This window comes from Amblyraja radiata, chromosome 18 (genome assembly GCF_010909765.2).
Source record: "Amblyraja radiata isolate CabotCenter1 chromosome 18, sAmbRad1.1.pri, whole genome shotgun sequence".
Lineage (NCBI taxonomy): Eukaryota > Metazoa > Chordata > Chondrichthyes > Rajiformes > Rajidae > Amblyraja > Amblyraja radiata.
In genome coordinates, this window is record NC_045973.1 from 34,808,193 (window position 1) to 34,822,305 (window position 14,113).

Here is a 14,113-nt window from a genome sequence, read left to right on the forward strand (position 1 = left end):
TCAGTTGGCGGCTGTGAGTGACGTCGCATCTCTTCTCTTCTCTTCTTTCTTGGTTGGATGTGCAGCCGCCGACAACATGAAGCAGCCGGAGATAAAACTAACCAGGTGAATCGGTTGTAAAACATGGGGAGGACCACAATGAGGCCAAACATCTAGGACAGGGTTCGGCAACCTACGGCACACGGGCTGAATCCGGCCCGTAACCCGAAAAACCATGTTTTTTTTCAATTCGTTTTCGCTGGGTCGGGGCAGGCGAGCCGACCTGGGAACTGCAGCCAGTCCCTGGGACGCGCGCTGATCTGGGAATGGCAGCCAGTCCCTGGGCACGCAGAATGCCAACTTGATCATTATGGACAAATTGGGCCAGCCACGTACATGTTGTATAACTCTGACTCTATGAAGATCTGAATGGGCTTAGAATGACCATTTAAGCAAAATTGCCCCCACTTTCCCCATTTTGATTCTTGAGATTAATATCCCTTTGCTCTGTTAACAGCGTTAAAGTACTTATGAGGTCGAGTCAGGAAAGGGAACATGTTATTTCTTTTTAGTTTGCTTTAATTTGTTAGTTGATTGTTTGTTGAGTGCCATAATTTCTGAAATGGTCTTAAAGTAACTTAACTGTTATAAAGCAGTAATAAGTGATTTTTGTCCAAACAATTGGAACTTGCATAAAATGTTTGCATTATTAGCAGGACAGCCAACTCTCACGCATTGAGCGTGAGACTCACGCATTTCACAAAATTCTCATGCTCTCACGCTGATCACAAAATTTCTCACGCTCAAATATCTGCGGGTGCTGAAAGTTCAAAATAAAGCAAAAATTGTTTTAGAGGTGAGTAACAACCATGAGGGGAATATCAGGTGAATGCATAGTCATTTTCCCAGGATATGTGATTCAAGCACTAGAGGGGATTGGTTTAAAGCAGGGCTATCAAGCTACCAGCACCAACCCCCCTCCCCCTTCCTCCCTGAGGCACGGCACACACCTCCCACCCTCACCTCCGGCGCCTCTATGTCCGTAGACTGCTCTGTCCACACCCCATGGAGTTTTAACCCCGGCCCGGAGCCAGGAGCGGACCGGGTGAGTGGGGGCCGCCTCCGGAGCCTACTATCGGAGGGGGAACACCCCCTCCCACACCCTCCCCCCCTCGGTCGCTACGCTCCCTCGTAATTTCTCACTCTCAACTCTCACCCAATGTTGGCAGCCCTGGTGAGGTGAGAAGTAAAGGTGACTGTGACTGTCAGATAAACAGGTTACAGTCACAGGTTCTGAACAATTGAGGGAATTTGCAAGGACATTTAAGAATAAGGAGTAAGCCATTTAGAACGGAGACGAGGAAACACTTTTTCTCACAGAGAGTGGCGAGTCTGTGGAATTCTCTGCCTCAGAGGGCAGTGGAGGCAGGTTCTCTGGATGCTTTCAAGAGAAAGCTAGATAGGGCTCTTAAAAATAGCGGAGTCAGGGGATATGCGGAGAAGGCAGGAACGGGGTACTGAGTGGGGATGATCAGCCATGATCACATTGAATGGCGGTGCTGGGCTCGAAGGGCCGAATGGCCTACTCCTACACCTATCGTCTATTGTCTAGTGTCTATTGACAAAATGCGGACAGCAACACAGTGAGAAGCCACGGAAATCAGTGCCGATGTGAGATGGTTATATATGGAACGAGCTGCCAGAGGAAGTAATTGAGGCAGGTACTACAACACCTCTTAATAGACACATGCACAGGTACATGGATAGGAAATGTTTAGAGGAATATGGGCCAAATGGAGGCAAATAGGACTAGCATACTGTAGATGGGGGCATCTTGATCGGCATAGACAAGTCAGGTCGAAAGTCCTTTTTCCGTGCTGCATGACTACGATTACATGATCTCAGAACATGTTTCCGGGAAGTACAAACAATTTATACCATTGTTTGTAACATTTCACACTAAATAAGTTCATATTCATAAGTTATAGGAGCAAAATTAGGCCTTTCGGCATCAAATCTACTCCGCCATTCAGTCATGGCTGATCTATCTTTCCCTCCTGCCTTCTCTCCATAGCCACTGACACCCCTCAATGAGAGCTGTGGTGAAATATCAGATCTCTACGTATTTGTGGCAATTTCTTTACCCGGCTTACAGGTCAGTACAGTGGCACAGCGGATAGAGCTGCTACTTCACAGTGTCAGAGACACGGGTTCAATCCTGACCTCCGGTGCTGTCCATGTGGAGTTTACACGTTCTGCCTGTAACTCTGTGGGTTTAATCTAGATATTCAGGTTTCCTCCCACATCCCAAAGATGAGCAGGTTTGTAAGTTAATTGACGTGTAAGTGTGTAGGGAATGGGTGAGAAAATGGGATAACATGGAACTAGTGTGAATGGGTGATCAATGGTCAATATGGACTTGATGGGCTGAAGGGCCTCTTTCATGCCGTCTTTAAAATTAAAAAAATATTTTTAGCCGCAATCAGAAACCAAATTTGAATAAACTCCCCATTTCCGAAGACTTTTCATGCATTCCTGTTAGGTTGAATAATGGCTAATGTTTTTAGATTTTCTAGAGATGCAACGTGGACACAGGCCTTTCAGCCCACTGAGTCCGGGCCGACCAGCGATTACCCCGCACCTTAGCACTAACCTACACACTAGGGACAATTTACAATTTTACCAAAGCCAATTAAGCTACAAACCTGCACGTCCATGCAGTGTGGCAAGAAACCGGAGGACCCAGAGAAAACCCACTCGGCAACAGGGAGATCACACAAATTCCGTACAGACAGCACCCGTAGTCAGGATCGAACCGGGGTCACTGGTGCTGCAAGGCAGCAACTCTACCGCTGCGCCACCGTGCCGCTCAAGGAGTTTGTATGTTTGAAGAATAGCATTTATGAATAGAAATCCACATCACACTATCTTTTGGTAAAACACTTAATTAATTCAATTATTATATCCCAATATCCCGGTTATTCCACATTTGTTCCTATTCTATACATTTCCGATGATTTTTAACTCAATATACATGAGGTTGATTATCACCGATGATGCTTAAAGAAATAGTAGGTGATCTGCCCACTCTGCTCCGACTTCATTCATTTTTTAGGCGGATGGGGGAAAGAGGAGCAGCAGTTAGTGTTGCTGAGTCACAGCTACAGGAATGCAGTTTTGATCCTGATCTTGTGTGGGCTTTACGCATTATTTATGTGACCCCATGGGTTTTCCCATCTCCTCCTACGATTCTAAGATGTGCGGGGAGATGAATCCGTTTCTGCATTCTGCAAATAACTCTTACTGCAGGGTAGTGAGAAAAGAATCACAGGGGAATTAATGTGAATGGAAGTGCAAGGAGATTGGCTGTCCTTATACATCAGTTGATGAAAGTAAGCATGCAGGTACACCCGGCAGCTAAGATACATTGTATATTGACCTTCATAAGGAGTGGCTTTGAGTACAAGAATAGGGATGTCTAACTGGAAACTATATTTGTAGCAATTTAATGGTGCAACGGTTCAAATGTGCTTTATATTACACTGGGCGGCGGACTGGCTTGTGATGCGAATAGGGCTGTTGAGTCAAAACCAAAAAGGCCTAAGGCAGGCAACGCCATTGTAGTGGGAGACTCCATTGTGAGAGGTACCGACAGGGGTTTCTGCGGCAACAGACGGGATGCGAGGATGGTGTGCTGCCTTCCTGGTGCCAGGATCCAGGATGTCACGGACAGAGTGCAGAAAATCCTCAAGGGCGATGGTGAACATCCGGAAGTGGTAGGGCATGTCGGCACAAACGATGTCGGAAAGAAGGGGATGAATATTCTGCAGCCTGACTTTAGAGAGCTCGGAAAAATGCTGAAAAGCAGGACCTCCAGGGTTGTTATCTCCGGTTTGCTTCCAGTTCCTCGTGCTGGCGAGAACAGGAACAGGGAGATACGGGACCTGAACGTGTGGCTGAGGAACTGGTGCACGGGGCAGGGATTTAGATTCTTAGATCACTGGGATCTGTTTTGGGGTAAGGGGGAACTGTACAAAAGGGACGGATTGCATCTTAACAGGTGGATCACCAGCATTCTGGCAGGCAGGTTTGCCACTGCTACACGGGTGGTTTTAAACTGAATAAGGGGGGTGGGGCGTCGAATGGGATAGTGGAGGATGGAGTTAAAGGGAAAGGGTTTCTTAAATGTGTGAGCGTAGAGACAGAGGGGTGTAAAATGAGGGTAGAAGCAATAGGTAGCAAGGTGAAAAGTAAAAGTGGCAGGCAGACAAAACCAGGACAAAAATCAGAAAGGGCCACTTTTCAACATAATTGTATAAGGGGTAAGAGTGTTGTAAAAACAAGCCTGAAGGCTTTGTGTCTCAATGCAAGGAGCATTCGTAATAAGGTGGATGAATTGAATGTGCAGATAGCTATTAATGACTATGATATAGTTGGGATCACGGAGACATGGCTCCAGGGTGACCAAGGCTGGGAGCTGAACATCCAGGGATATTCAATATTCAGGAAGGATAGAGAGAAAGGAAAAGGTGGTGGGGTAGCGTTGCTGATTAGAGAGGAGATTAACGCAATGGAAAGGAAGGACATTAGTTTGGAGGATGTGGAATTGGTATGGGTAGAGCTGTGAAACACTAAGGGGCAGAAAATGCTGGTGGGTGTTGTGTACAGGCCACCTAACAGTAGTAGTGAAGTTGGAGATGGTATCAAACAGGAAATTAGAAATGCGTGCGACAAAGGCAAAACAGTTATAATGGGTGACTTCAATCTACATATAGATTGGGTGAATCAAATTGGCAGGGGTGCTGAGGAAGAGGATTTCTTGGAATGTATGCGGGATAGTTATCTAAATCAACATGTAGAGGAACCAACGAGAGAGCAGGTACACAAAATTGCTGGAGGAACTCAGCGGGTGCAGCAGCATCTATGGAGCGAAGGAAATAGGCGACGTTTCGGGCCGAAACCCTTCTTCAGACTGATGGGGGGTGGGGAAAGAAAGAAGGAAAAAGGGAGGAGGAGGAGCCCGAGGGCGGGCGGATGGGAGGGTGGGAGGAGACAGCTAGAGGGTGAAGGAAGGGGAGGGGACAGCACAGGCTAGCCAAATTGGGGGAATTCAATGTTGATGCCATAAGGGCGCAAGGACCCCAGACGGAATATGAGGTGCTGTTCCTCCAATTTCCGCTGTTGCTCACTCTGGCAATGGAGGAGACCCAGGACAGAGAGGTCGGATTGGGAATGGGAGGGGGAGTTGAAGTGCTGAGCCACCGGGAGGTCATGTAGGTTAAGGCGGACTGAGCGGAGGTGTTCGGCGAAACGGTCGCCCAACCTACGCTTGGTCTCACCGATGTAAATTAGCTGACATCTAGTGCAGCGGATGCAGTAGATGAGGTTGGAGGAGATACAGGTGAACCTTTGTCGCACCTGGAACGACTGCTTGGGACCTTGAATGGAGTCGAGGGGGGAGGTGAAAGGACAGGTGTTGCATTACAAGTTCCATTCAAGGTCCCAAGCAGTCGTTCCAGGTGCGACAAAGGTTCACCTGTATCTCCTCCAACCTCATCTACTGCATCCGCTGCACTAGATGTCAGCTAATTTACATCGGTGAGACCAAGCGTAGGTTGGGCGACTTCACTTCAACTTCAACTCCCCCTCCCATTCCCAATCCGACCTCTCTGTCCTGGGTCTCCTCCATTGCCAGAGTGAGCAACAGCGGAAATTGGAGGAACAGCACCTCATATTCCGTCTGGGGTCCTTGCGCCCTTATGGCATCAACATTGAATTCCCCCAATTTGGCTAGCCTGTGCTGTCCCCTCCCCTTCCTTCACCCTCTAGCTGTCTCCTCCCACCCTCCCATCCGCCCGCCCTCGGGCTCCTCCTCCTCCCTTTTTCCTTCTTTCTTTCCCCACCCCCCATCAGTCTGAAGAAGGGTTTCGGCCCGAAACGTCGCCTATTTCCTTCGCTCCATAGATGCTGCTGCACCCGCTGAGTTCCTCCAGCAATTTTGTGTACCTTCGATATTCCAGCATCTGCAGTTCCCTTTTGAACAACGAGAGAGCAGGCTATTTTAGACTGGGTATTGAGTAATGAGGAAGGGTTAGTTAGCAGTCTTGTTGTACGTGCCCCCTTGGGCAAGAGTGACCATAATATGGTTGAGTTCTTCATTAGGATGGAGAGTGACATTGTTAATTCAGAAACAATGGTTCTGAACTTAAAGAAAGGTAACTTTGAGGGTATGAGACGTGAATTGGCCAAGATTGACTGGCAATTAATTCTATAAGGGTTGAAGGTGGATATGCAATGGAAGACATTTAAAGACTGCATGGATGAACTACAAAAATTGTTCATCCCAGTTTGGCAAAAGAATAAATCAGGGAAGGTAGTGCATCCGTGGATAACAAGGGAAATCAGGGATAGTATCAAAGCGAAGGATGATGCGTACAAATTAGCCAGAAAAAGCAGCATACCGGAGGACTGGGAGAAATTCAGAGACCAGCAGAGGAGGACAAAGGGCTTAATTAGGAAAGGAAAAATAGATTATGAAAGAAAACTGGCAGGGAACATAAAAACCGACTGCAAAAGTTTTTATTGATATGTGAAAAGAAAGAGATTAGTTAAAACAAATGTAGGTCCCTTGCAGTCAGAAACAGGTGAGTTGATCATGGGGAACAAGGATATGGCGGACCAATTGAATAACTACTTTGGTTCCGTCTTCACTAAGGAAGACATAAATAATCTGCCGGAAATAGCAGGGGACCGTGGGTCAAAGGAGTTGGAGGAATTGAGTGAAATCCAGGTTAGCCGGGAAGTGGTGTTGGGTAAATTGAATGGATTAAAGGCCGATAAATCCCCAGGGCCAGATAGGCTGCATCCCAGAGTACTTAAGGAAGTAGCTCCAGAAATAGTGGATGCATTAGTAATAATCTTTCAAAACTCTTTAGATTCTGGAGTAGTTCCTGAGGATTGGCGGGTAGCAAACGTAACCCCACTTTTTAAGAAGGGAGGGAGAGAGAAAACGGGGAATTACAGACCAGTTAGTCTAACATCGGTAGTGGGGAAACTGCTAGAGTCAGTTATTAAAGATGGGATAGCAGCACATTTGGAAAGTGGTGAAATCATTGGACAAAGTCAGCATGGATTTACAAAAGGTAAATCATGTCTGACGAATCTTATAGAATTCTTCGAGGATGTAACTAGTAGCGTGGATAGGGGAGAACCAGTGGATGTGGTGTATCTGGACTTCCAGAAGGCTTTCGACAAGGTCCCACGTAAGAGATTAGTATACAAACTTAAAGCACACGGCATTGGGGGTTCAGTATTGATGTGGATAGAGAACTGGCTGGCAAACAGGAAGCAAAGAGTAGGAGTAAACGGGTCCTTTTCACAATGGCAGGCAGTGACTAGTGGGGTACCGCAAGGCTCAGTGCTGGGACCCCAGCTATTTACAATATATATTAATGATCTGGATGAGGGAATTGAAGGCAATATCTCCAAGTTTGCGGATGACACTAAGCTGGGGTGCAGGGTTAGCTGTGAGGAGGATGCTAGGAGGCTGCAAGGTGGCTTGGATAGGCTGGGTGAGTGGGCAAATGTTTGGCTGATGCAGTATAATGTGGATAAATGTGAGGTTATCCATTTTGGTGGCAAAAACAGGAAAGCAGACTATTATCTAAATGGTGGCCGACTAGGAAAAGGGGAGATGCAGCTAGACCTGGGTGTCATGGTACACCAGTCATTGAAAGTAGGCATGCAGGTGCAGCAGGCAGTGAAGAAAGCGAATGGTATGTTAGCTTTCATAGCAAAAGGATTTGAGTATAGGAGCAGGGAGGTTCTACTGCAGTTGTACAGGGTCTTGGTGAGACCACACCTGGAGTATTGCGTACAGTTTTGGTCTCCAAATCTGAGGAAGGACATTATTGCCATAGAGGGAGTGCAGAGAAGGTTCACCAGACTGATTCCTGGGATGTCAGGACTGTCTTATGAAGAAAGACTGGATAGACTTGGTTTATACTCTCTAGAATTTAGGAGATTGAGAGGGGATCTTATAGAAACTTACAAAATTCTTAAGGGGTTGGACAGGTTAGATGCAGGAAGATTGCTCCCGATGTTGGGGAAGTCCAGGACAAGGGGTCACAGCTTAAGGATAAGGGGGAAATCCTTTAAAACCGAGATGAGAAGAAATTTTTTCACACAGAGAGTGGTGAATCTCTGGAACTCTCTGCCACAGAGGGTAGTCGAGGCCAGTTCATTGGCTATATTTAAGAGTGAGTTAGATGTGGCCCTTGTGGCTAAGGGGATCAGAGGGTATGGAGAGAAGGCAGGTACGGGATACTGAGTTGGATGATCAGCCATGATCATATTGAATGGCGGTGTAGGCTCGAAGGGCCGAATGGCCTACTCCTGCACCTAATTTCTATGTTTCTATATCTCACATTTTCAACTGCGTTCTCCCTGTGACCACATGAGATGGCTCCGGGCGCTCCGGTTTCCTCCCGTACTCCAAAGATGTACAGGTTTGTAAGCTAATGGGCTTTGGTAAAATTGTAAATTGTCCCTAGCGTGTAGGATAGTGCTAGTGTACGGGGTGACCGCTGGTCAGCACGGGCTCGGTGGGCCGAAGGGCCTGCTTCCTCACTGTATCTCTAAAGTCTAAAGGTGGGAGTTAGATGTTGTTCTAAAGGCTGAAGAGATCAAGGGACACCGGGAGATAGCAAAAACCAGGTACTGATGTGGATGAGCAGCCATGATCATGTAGAATAGTGGAACCGATGTGAAGGGCCAAATGACCCACCCCTACTCCTATTTTCTATGTTAATATGCAGGGCCACAGGGAAATGTGGAGATGGAAAATAGGTCTGACAGGGCTGACAGGGCTGCTGTGTTGGTCAGGCCAAATCATAATAATTAAGTTTAAGTAAAGCATGTTTAACATTTGGCTAACATTGTGCCTGCCCATCTCATAGCACTATTAACATCTAGGAACCAATCCCAATTGAGTGCAGGGAAGAAAGAGATGGGCATTGTAGGGATTTAACCCTCAATTGATCAGAAACTTGCCACCTTGGACAGACTATCTTTGATCAGACTTTACTGGCTTTACATTGCACTCATCGGCATTCCCTTATCATGTATCTATACGCTGTAAATGGCTCAATTGTAATCATGTATTGTCTTTCCGCTGAATGGATATCACGCAACAAAAGCTTTTCACTGTACCTTGGTACTCATAACAATCAACTAAACTGAATTTAGGTGGCTGTGAATGGCAGATAAAGACTGGTCTTCTCTTTAGTTTAGCTCATTATCACGTATACCAAGGTGCAGTTAAAAGCTTTTTTGTTGCGTGCTATCCAGTCAGTGGAAAGACTATACATGATTACAATCAAGCCACCCACAGTGTACGGGCTCAGAATAAGGGGAATAATGCTTAGTGACAAGACAAGACAAGAGACAAGAGACATTTATTGTCACATCCACCAATTGGTACAATGAAATTTGTGCTCACCATACAGCCATACGAATAAAAAAAGAGCACAGAACACGATAGTCTTTAATATAAACATTCCTACACAGCAGTATCAAAGTTTCCCACTGTGAGAGAAGGCACCAAAGTTCAGTCCACCTCCTCTGTTGTGCAGGATAAAGTCCAGTAAAGTCAAATTAAAGATAGTCTGAGGGTCCCCAATGAAGCAGATGGTAGCTCAGGACCACTGTCGAGTTTGAGTTTGAGTTTAGTTTATTGTCACGTGCATCGAGGTACAGTGGAAAGCTTTTGTTCCGTGCTATCTAGTCAGCGGATTGCTTTCCAGTCACAGGGGTCAAACCCCATAAATTTATATTGTTGATGTGAATGTCAAGCATTAAAACTCTCGCAGTATGATCTGCATTAAATAGCATCCATTAGGAGGCTGACATTTTCCTTTAAGGTACAATATGAAACAACTACAGTATATGCCAACAGAACACACTTCATCAACACAAGAATGAAATGAAAAGTAATTACTTGGGATTAAATGGAATTACTATTGTACTGAAACCATTCCCTTTTTAATATACCAGCAATATATTGACAGTGATGCCTGTCTTTAAAGATTCATTGCAATAGATTTAACAAAGATAAAGTCTCTTGAGCATGACTATAGTTTGACCTCTATAATTACTAACTTGGGTCAGTATGGAAAATTTGCAGCAATTTTGTGAAGATAATCACATTTTGGATTTGCATTTGTACAAGGCTTCCATTCAAAATGACCCTTTGAAAATGGTGTGCCTCTCAAATTGAAAAGGTACATACGGGCAGGCCACGTGTTTCAACATGGTTCCATTCCTGAAAACTATTTCTGGGAGGCACAGTGATGTAGTTGCCGCCTCACAGCGCCAGAGACCCGGGTTCGATCCTGACCTTGGGTGCTGTCTGTGTGGAGTTTGTACGTTCTCCCTATTACCAAGTGGGTTTCCTCTGGGTGCTCCGGTTTCCTCCCACATCCCAAGATGTACGTACGGGCTTGTAGGTTAATTGACCTCTGTGGTCTGTAGGAAGTGGATGCGAAAGTGGGATAACATAGAACTAGTGTGCATGGGTGGTCGATGGACGGTATGGACTCGGTGGGCTGAAGGGCCTGTTTCCATGATGTATCTCTAACTGGAACCCTAATTTTTGCACATTGGAAATGAATAAAAAGTGTGTGTGGGAGGGAATCACAGAAACAGCCATGAAGGGAGTGTGGGCGGGGACAGGAAGGGTATGTGGCTATGGGGAGAATAACCTGAAGAATGGTCTCGACCCGAAACATCACCCATTCCTTCCCTCCAGAGATGCTGCCTGTCCCGCTGAGATACTCCAGCATTTTATGTCTACCTGGGGAGAATAACCGCTCTGCAGCCTCACTGACATGGTGCTGAGCGTATGAATGAGTCTGTCCGTGCACCCAGCTCTGCTCAGCTTGACCCAGTCCCACACTGTTGTCACTTGCACAGGAGGCTTGGGTGGGTGGAGGGGAGTGAGCAGAAATTATATTTTAATTTAGTTTAGTTTTGAGATACAGCGTGGAAACAGGCCCTACAACCAACAGGGTGCGTGCCAACCAATGATCACCCGTACACTAGTTCTACCCTACACACTAGGGACAATTTACAGAAGCCAATTAACCTAAAAACCTGCACATCTTTGGAGTGTGGGAGAAAACCAGGCAGAAATTGTCTGGGGTACACAAAAAAGCTGGAGAAACTCAGCGGGTGCAGCAGCATCTATGGAGCGATGGAAATGGGCAACATTTCGGGCCAAAACCCTTCTTCAGACTGGTGGGGGGCAGGGAGAAGAAAGGAAAAAGGAGGAGGAGGAGCCCGAAGGCTGGGGGATGGGAGGAGACAGCAGGAGGGCTGAGGAAGGGGAGGAGACTGCAAGGACTAACAACATTGGGAGAAATTGTCTTTTAGTTTAGTTTAGACATAGAGTGTGGAAACAGGCCCTTTGGCCCACCAAGTCCACACGACCAGTGATCACCTGTACACTAGTTCCATCCTACACACCAAGGACAATTTGCAGAAGCCATTTAACCTGTATGTTTTTCGAATGTGGGAGGAAACCAGAGCACCTGGAGAAAACCCACGCAGTCACGGGGAGAACGTACAAACTCTGTACAGACGGCACCTGTCGTCAGGATTGAACCGGGGTCCCTGGCGTTGTGAGGCAGCAACTCTACCGCTGTGCCACTGTGTGGCCCCCCAAGCAAAAGATATTCTGTTCACACCAAACAGAAGATGCCTACAGCCCTGCAACCACACCGCTGGTCTTCCAACCAGTCGCTCCTATGTATGGCTGTTCTTAAATCAGGCGTTATGTATTTAATGCTGACCTTGTTGTTTGGCTGCCCTTATTTATAATTTATCTTCTCTTCTTCCAGAATATTTTAGCTTGTGGTGCTTTCAATGAAATAGGCCAGACACAGTGTATCAATAGGAAAAGGCATGACTCACACATCGAAACGTAAATTCTGCTTCTCTTCAAAGAAGTAATCCAGGACAAACTTCCGCACAAAATCTGGGCTCAACGTGTTTTCAATCACTTCAGTTCTTCCGTACTGGGAAAAAGAAAAGGGGAAAAAAGACAGTGAAAAGACGAAAGAAAGCAATTTGCCTGCAGAGTATTTAAGGTCGTGTTGCTATTCTTTGACCTCTTGCTTTGACTACTTGCAAATGTCAAAGGCTGTGAGACGGAGCTCAACAAATCTCGAAACAAAATGGTGTAATGGTGTAAAGAATATGCTGCTTGACCCGCTGAGTTACTCTATCATTTTGTGTCCATCTATGGTGTACTAGTTAGATATAGGCACAAGGAACAGCAGATGATGGTGTACAAAAAAAGGAACTACAGATGCTGCTTTCACAAAAAAAGACACACAGTGCTGGAGTAACTCAGCAAGTCACAAAGGTGCTAGTCTGAAGAAGGGTTCCGACCTGAAACGTCACCTATCCATGCTCTCCAGAGATGCTGCCTAACCCTTGATTAGTACAGGGGTCAGAGGTTATGGGGAGAAGGCAGGAGAGTGGGGTTAGGAAGGAGAGATAGATCAGCCATGATTGAATGGCGGAGTAAACCTGATGGGCCGAATGGTCTAATTCTACTCCTATTCCTTATGACCTCATGACCCGCTGAGTTGCTCCAGCCCTTTGTATCTATCTATTTTTCTAACCAATCATCTGCAGTTCCTTGTGTTTACAGATGTAACTCAGCAGGTCACTCCACACTCTGAAGAAGAGTCCCGATCCGAAACATTGCCTGTCCATGTTCTCCAGAGATGCTGCCTGTCCCGCTGAGTTACTCCAGCACTTTGTGTCATTTATGGTGTCATAGTTTAATGATCACCATTCTGCCTTGGACATAATTATTTCTAGTTTGCACATTCACCAGATTTTGCTGAGGTTTTTTCTGTTCCCTTCTGTAAATCCACTGACTATGGGTATTGTCTGTAGGGAGTTTGTAAGTTCTCCCTGTGACCGCGTGGGTTTTCTCCGGGTGCTCCAGTTCCTCCCACACTCCAATGATGTTCAGCTTTGTAGGTTAATTGGCTTCGGCAAAATTGTAAATTGTCCCTAGTGTGTAGGATAGTGCTAGTGTATGGGGTGATCGCTGGTCGGCGCGGACTCAGTGGCCAAAGAGCCTGTTTCTGCGCTGTATCTCTCTAAAGTCTCTAGTTCAAATTTATTTGTCACATGCACCATAAGGTGCAGTGAAATGTAATTTACCATGCAGTGTTGCAATTAAAAAAGGACACAATACACAACATAATTCAACACAGACATCCACCACAGCATTCTTCACTGTGGTGGAAGGCAATACAGTTCAGACAGTCCTCCTCCTCCTCCCTTGTTGTCCCAGTCCTCCTCCTCCTTCTCCTAAAGACTTTAAAGCAAAGAACACCCGATAAGCTACAGCGAAAATGGCAAAGAGTGTCCCTAGTATACAATACAATTTATTTGTTATCTGCAGTCATACACACAAGAAAAAGAACCAAGACACAACACAATTTACACAAACATCCATCACAGTGAATCTCCTCCTCACTGTGATGGAAGGCAAAGTCTTATCTCTCCCCTGCACTCCTCATTCTCCTCCCGATGTCAGAGTCAAAGTCCCCGGCAGGCGATGGTAAGTGTCCCGCGGCCATTAAAGCCGCGCCGGGCGATGCAAGGCCGCGCTCCGGGTCTTGGTGTTGGAGCCCCCGGCAGGCGCTAGCAAGTCCCACGGCCGTTAAAGCCGAAAATGGCAGGATCATACAGAACATACAGGAAGGCTAACATGGGCAGGAACTACACAGTGAATTGTAGCGCTCTAGAGTGCTGTAGAGCAGAGGGATCTAAGAGTGCAGGTGCATGGTTCCTTGAAGGTCGAGTCGCAGGTAGATAAAGTGGTCAAAAAGGCTTTCGGCACATTGGGTTTCATTAGTCAGAGTATTGAGTATTGAAGTTGGTAGGTCATGTTGCAGTTGTATAAGACATTGGTGAGACTACATTTAGAATATTGTGTTCAATTCTGGGCACCATGTTATAGGAAAGATGTTGTCAAGCTGGAAAGGGTACAGAGAAGATTTATAAGGATATTGCCAAGACTAGAGGGTCTGAGCTATAGGGAGAGGTTGAG

At 46.2% G+C, this 14,113-nt stretch overlaps 1 protein-coding gene across 2 annotated transcripts in view; it reads right to left on the reverse strand.

The window, feature by feature from the left end:
* cpne9 (copine family member 9) overlaps window positions 1–14,113 on the reverse strand; it is a 385,757-nt gene that overhangs the window by 218,585 nt on the left and 153,059 nt on the right. For both annotated transcript variants that reach the window (XM_033037106.1, XM_033037105.1), the window contains exon 5: window positions 11,950–12,053. In XM_033037106.1, the coding sequence (XP_032892997.1) occupies window positions 11,950–12,053 (104 nt within the window). The remainder of the gene's footprint in view (window positions 1–11,949; window positions 12,054–14,113) is intronic.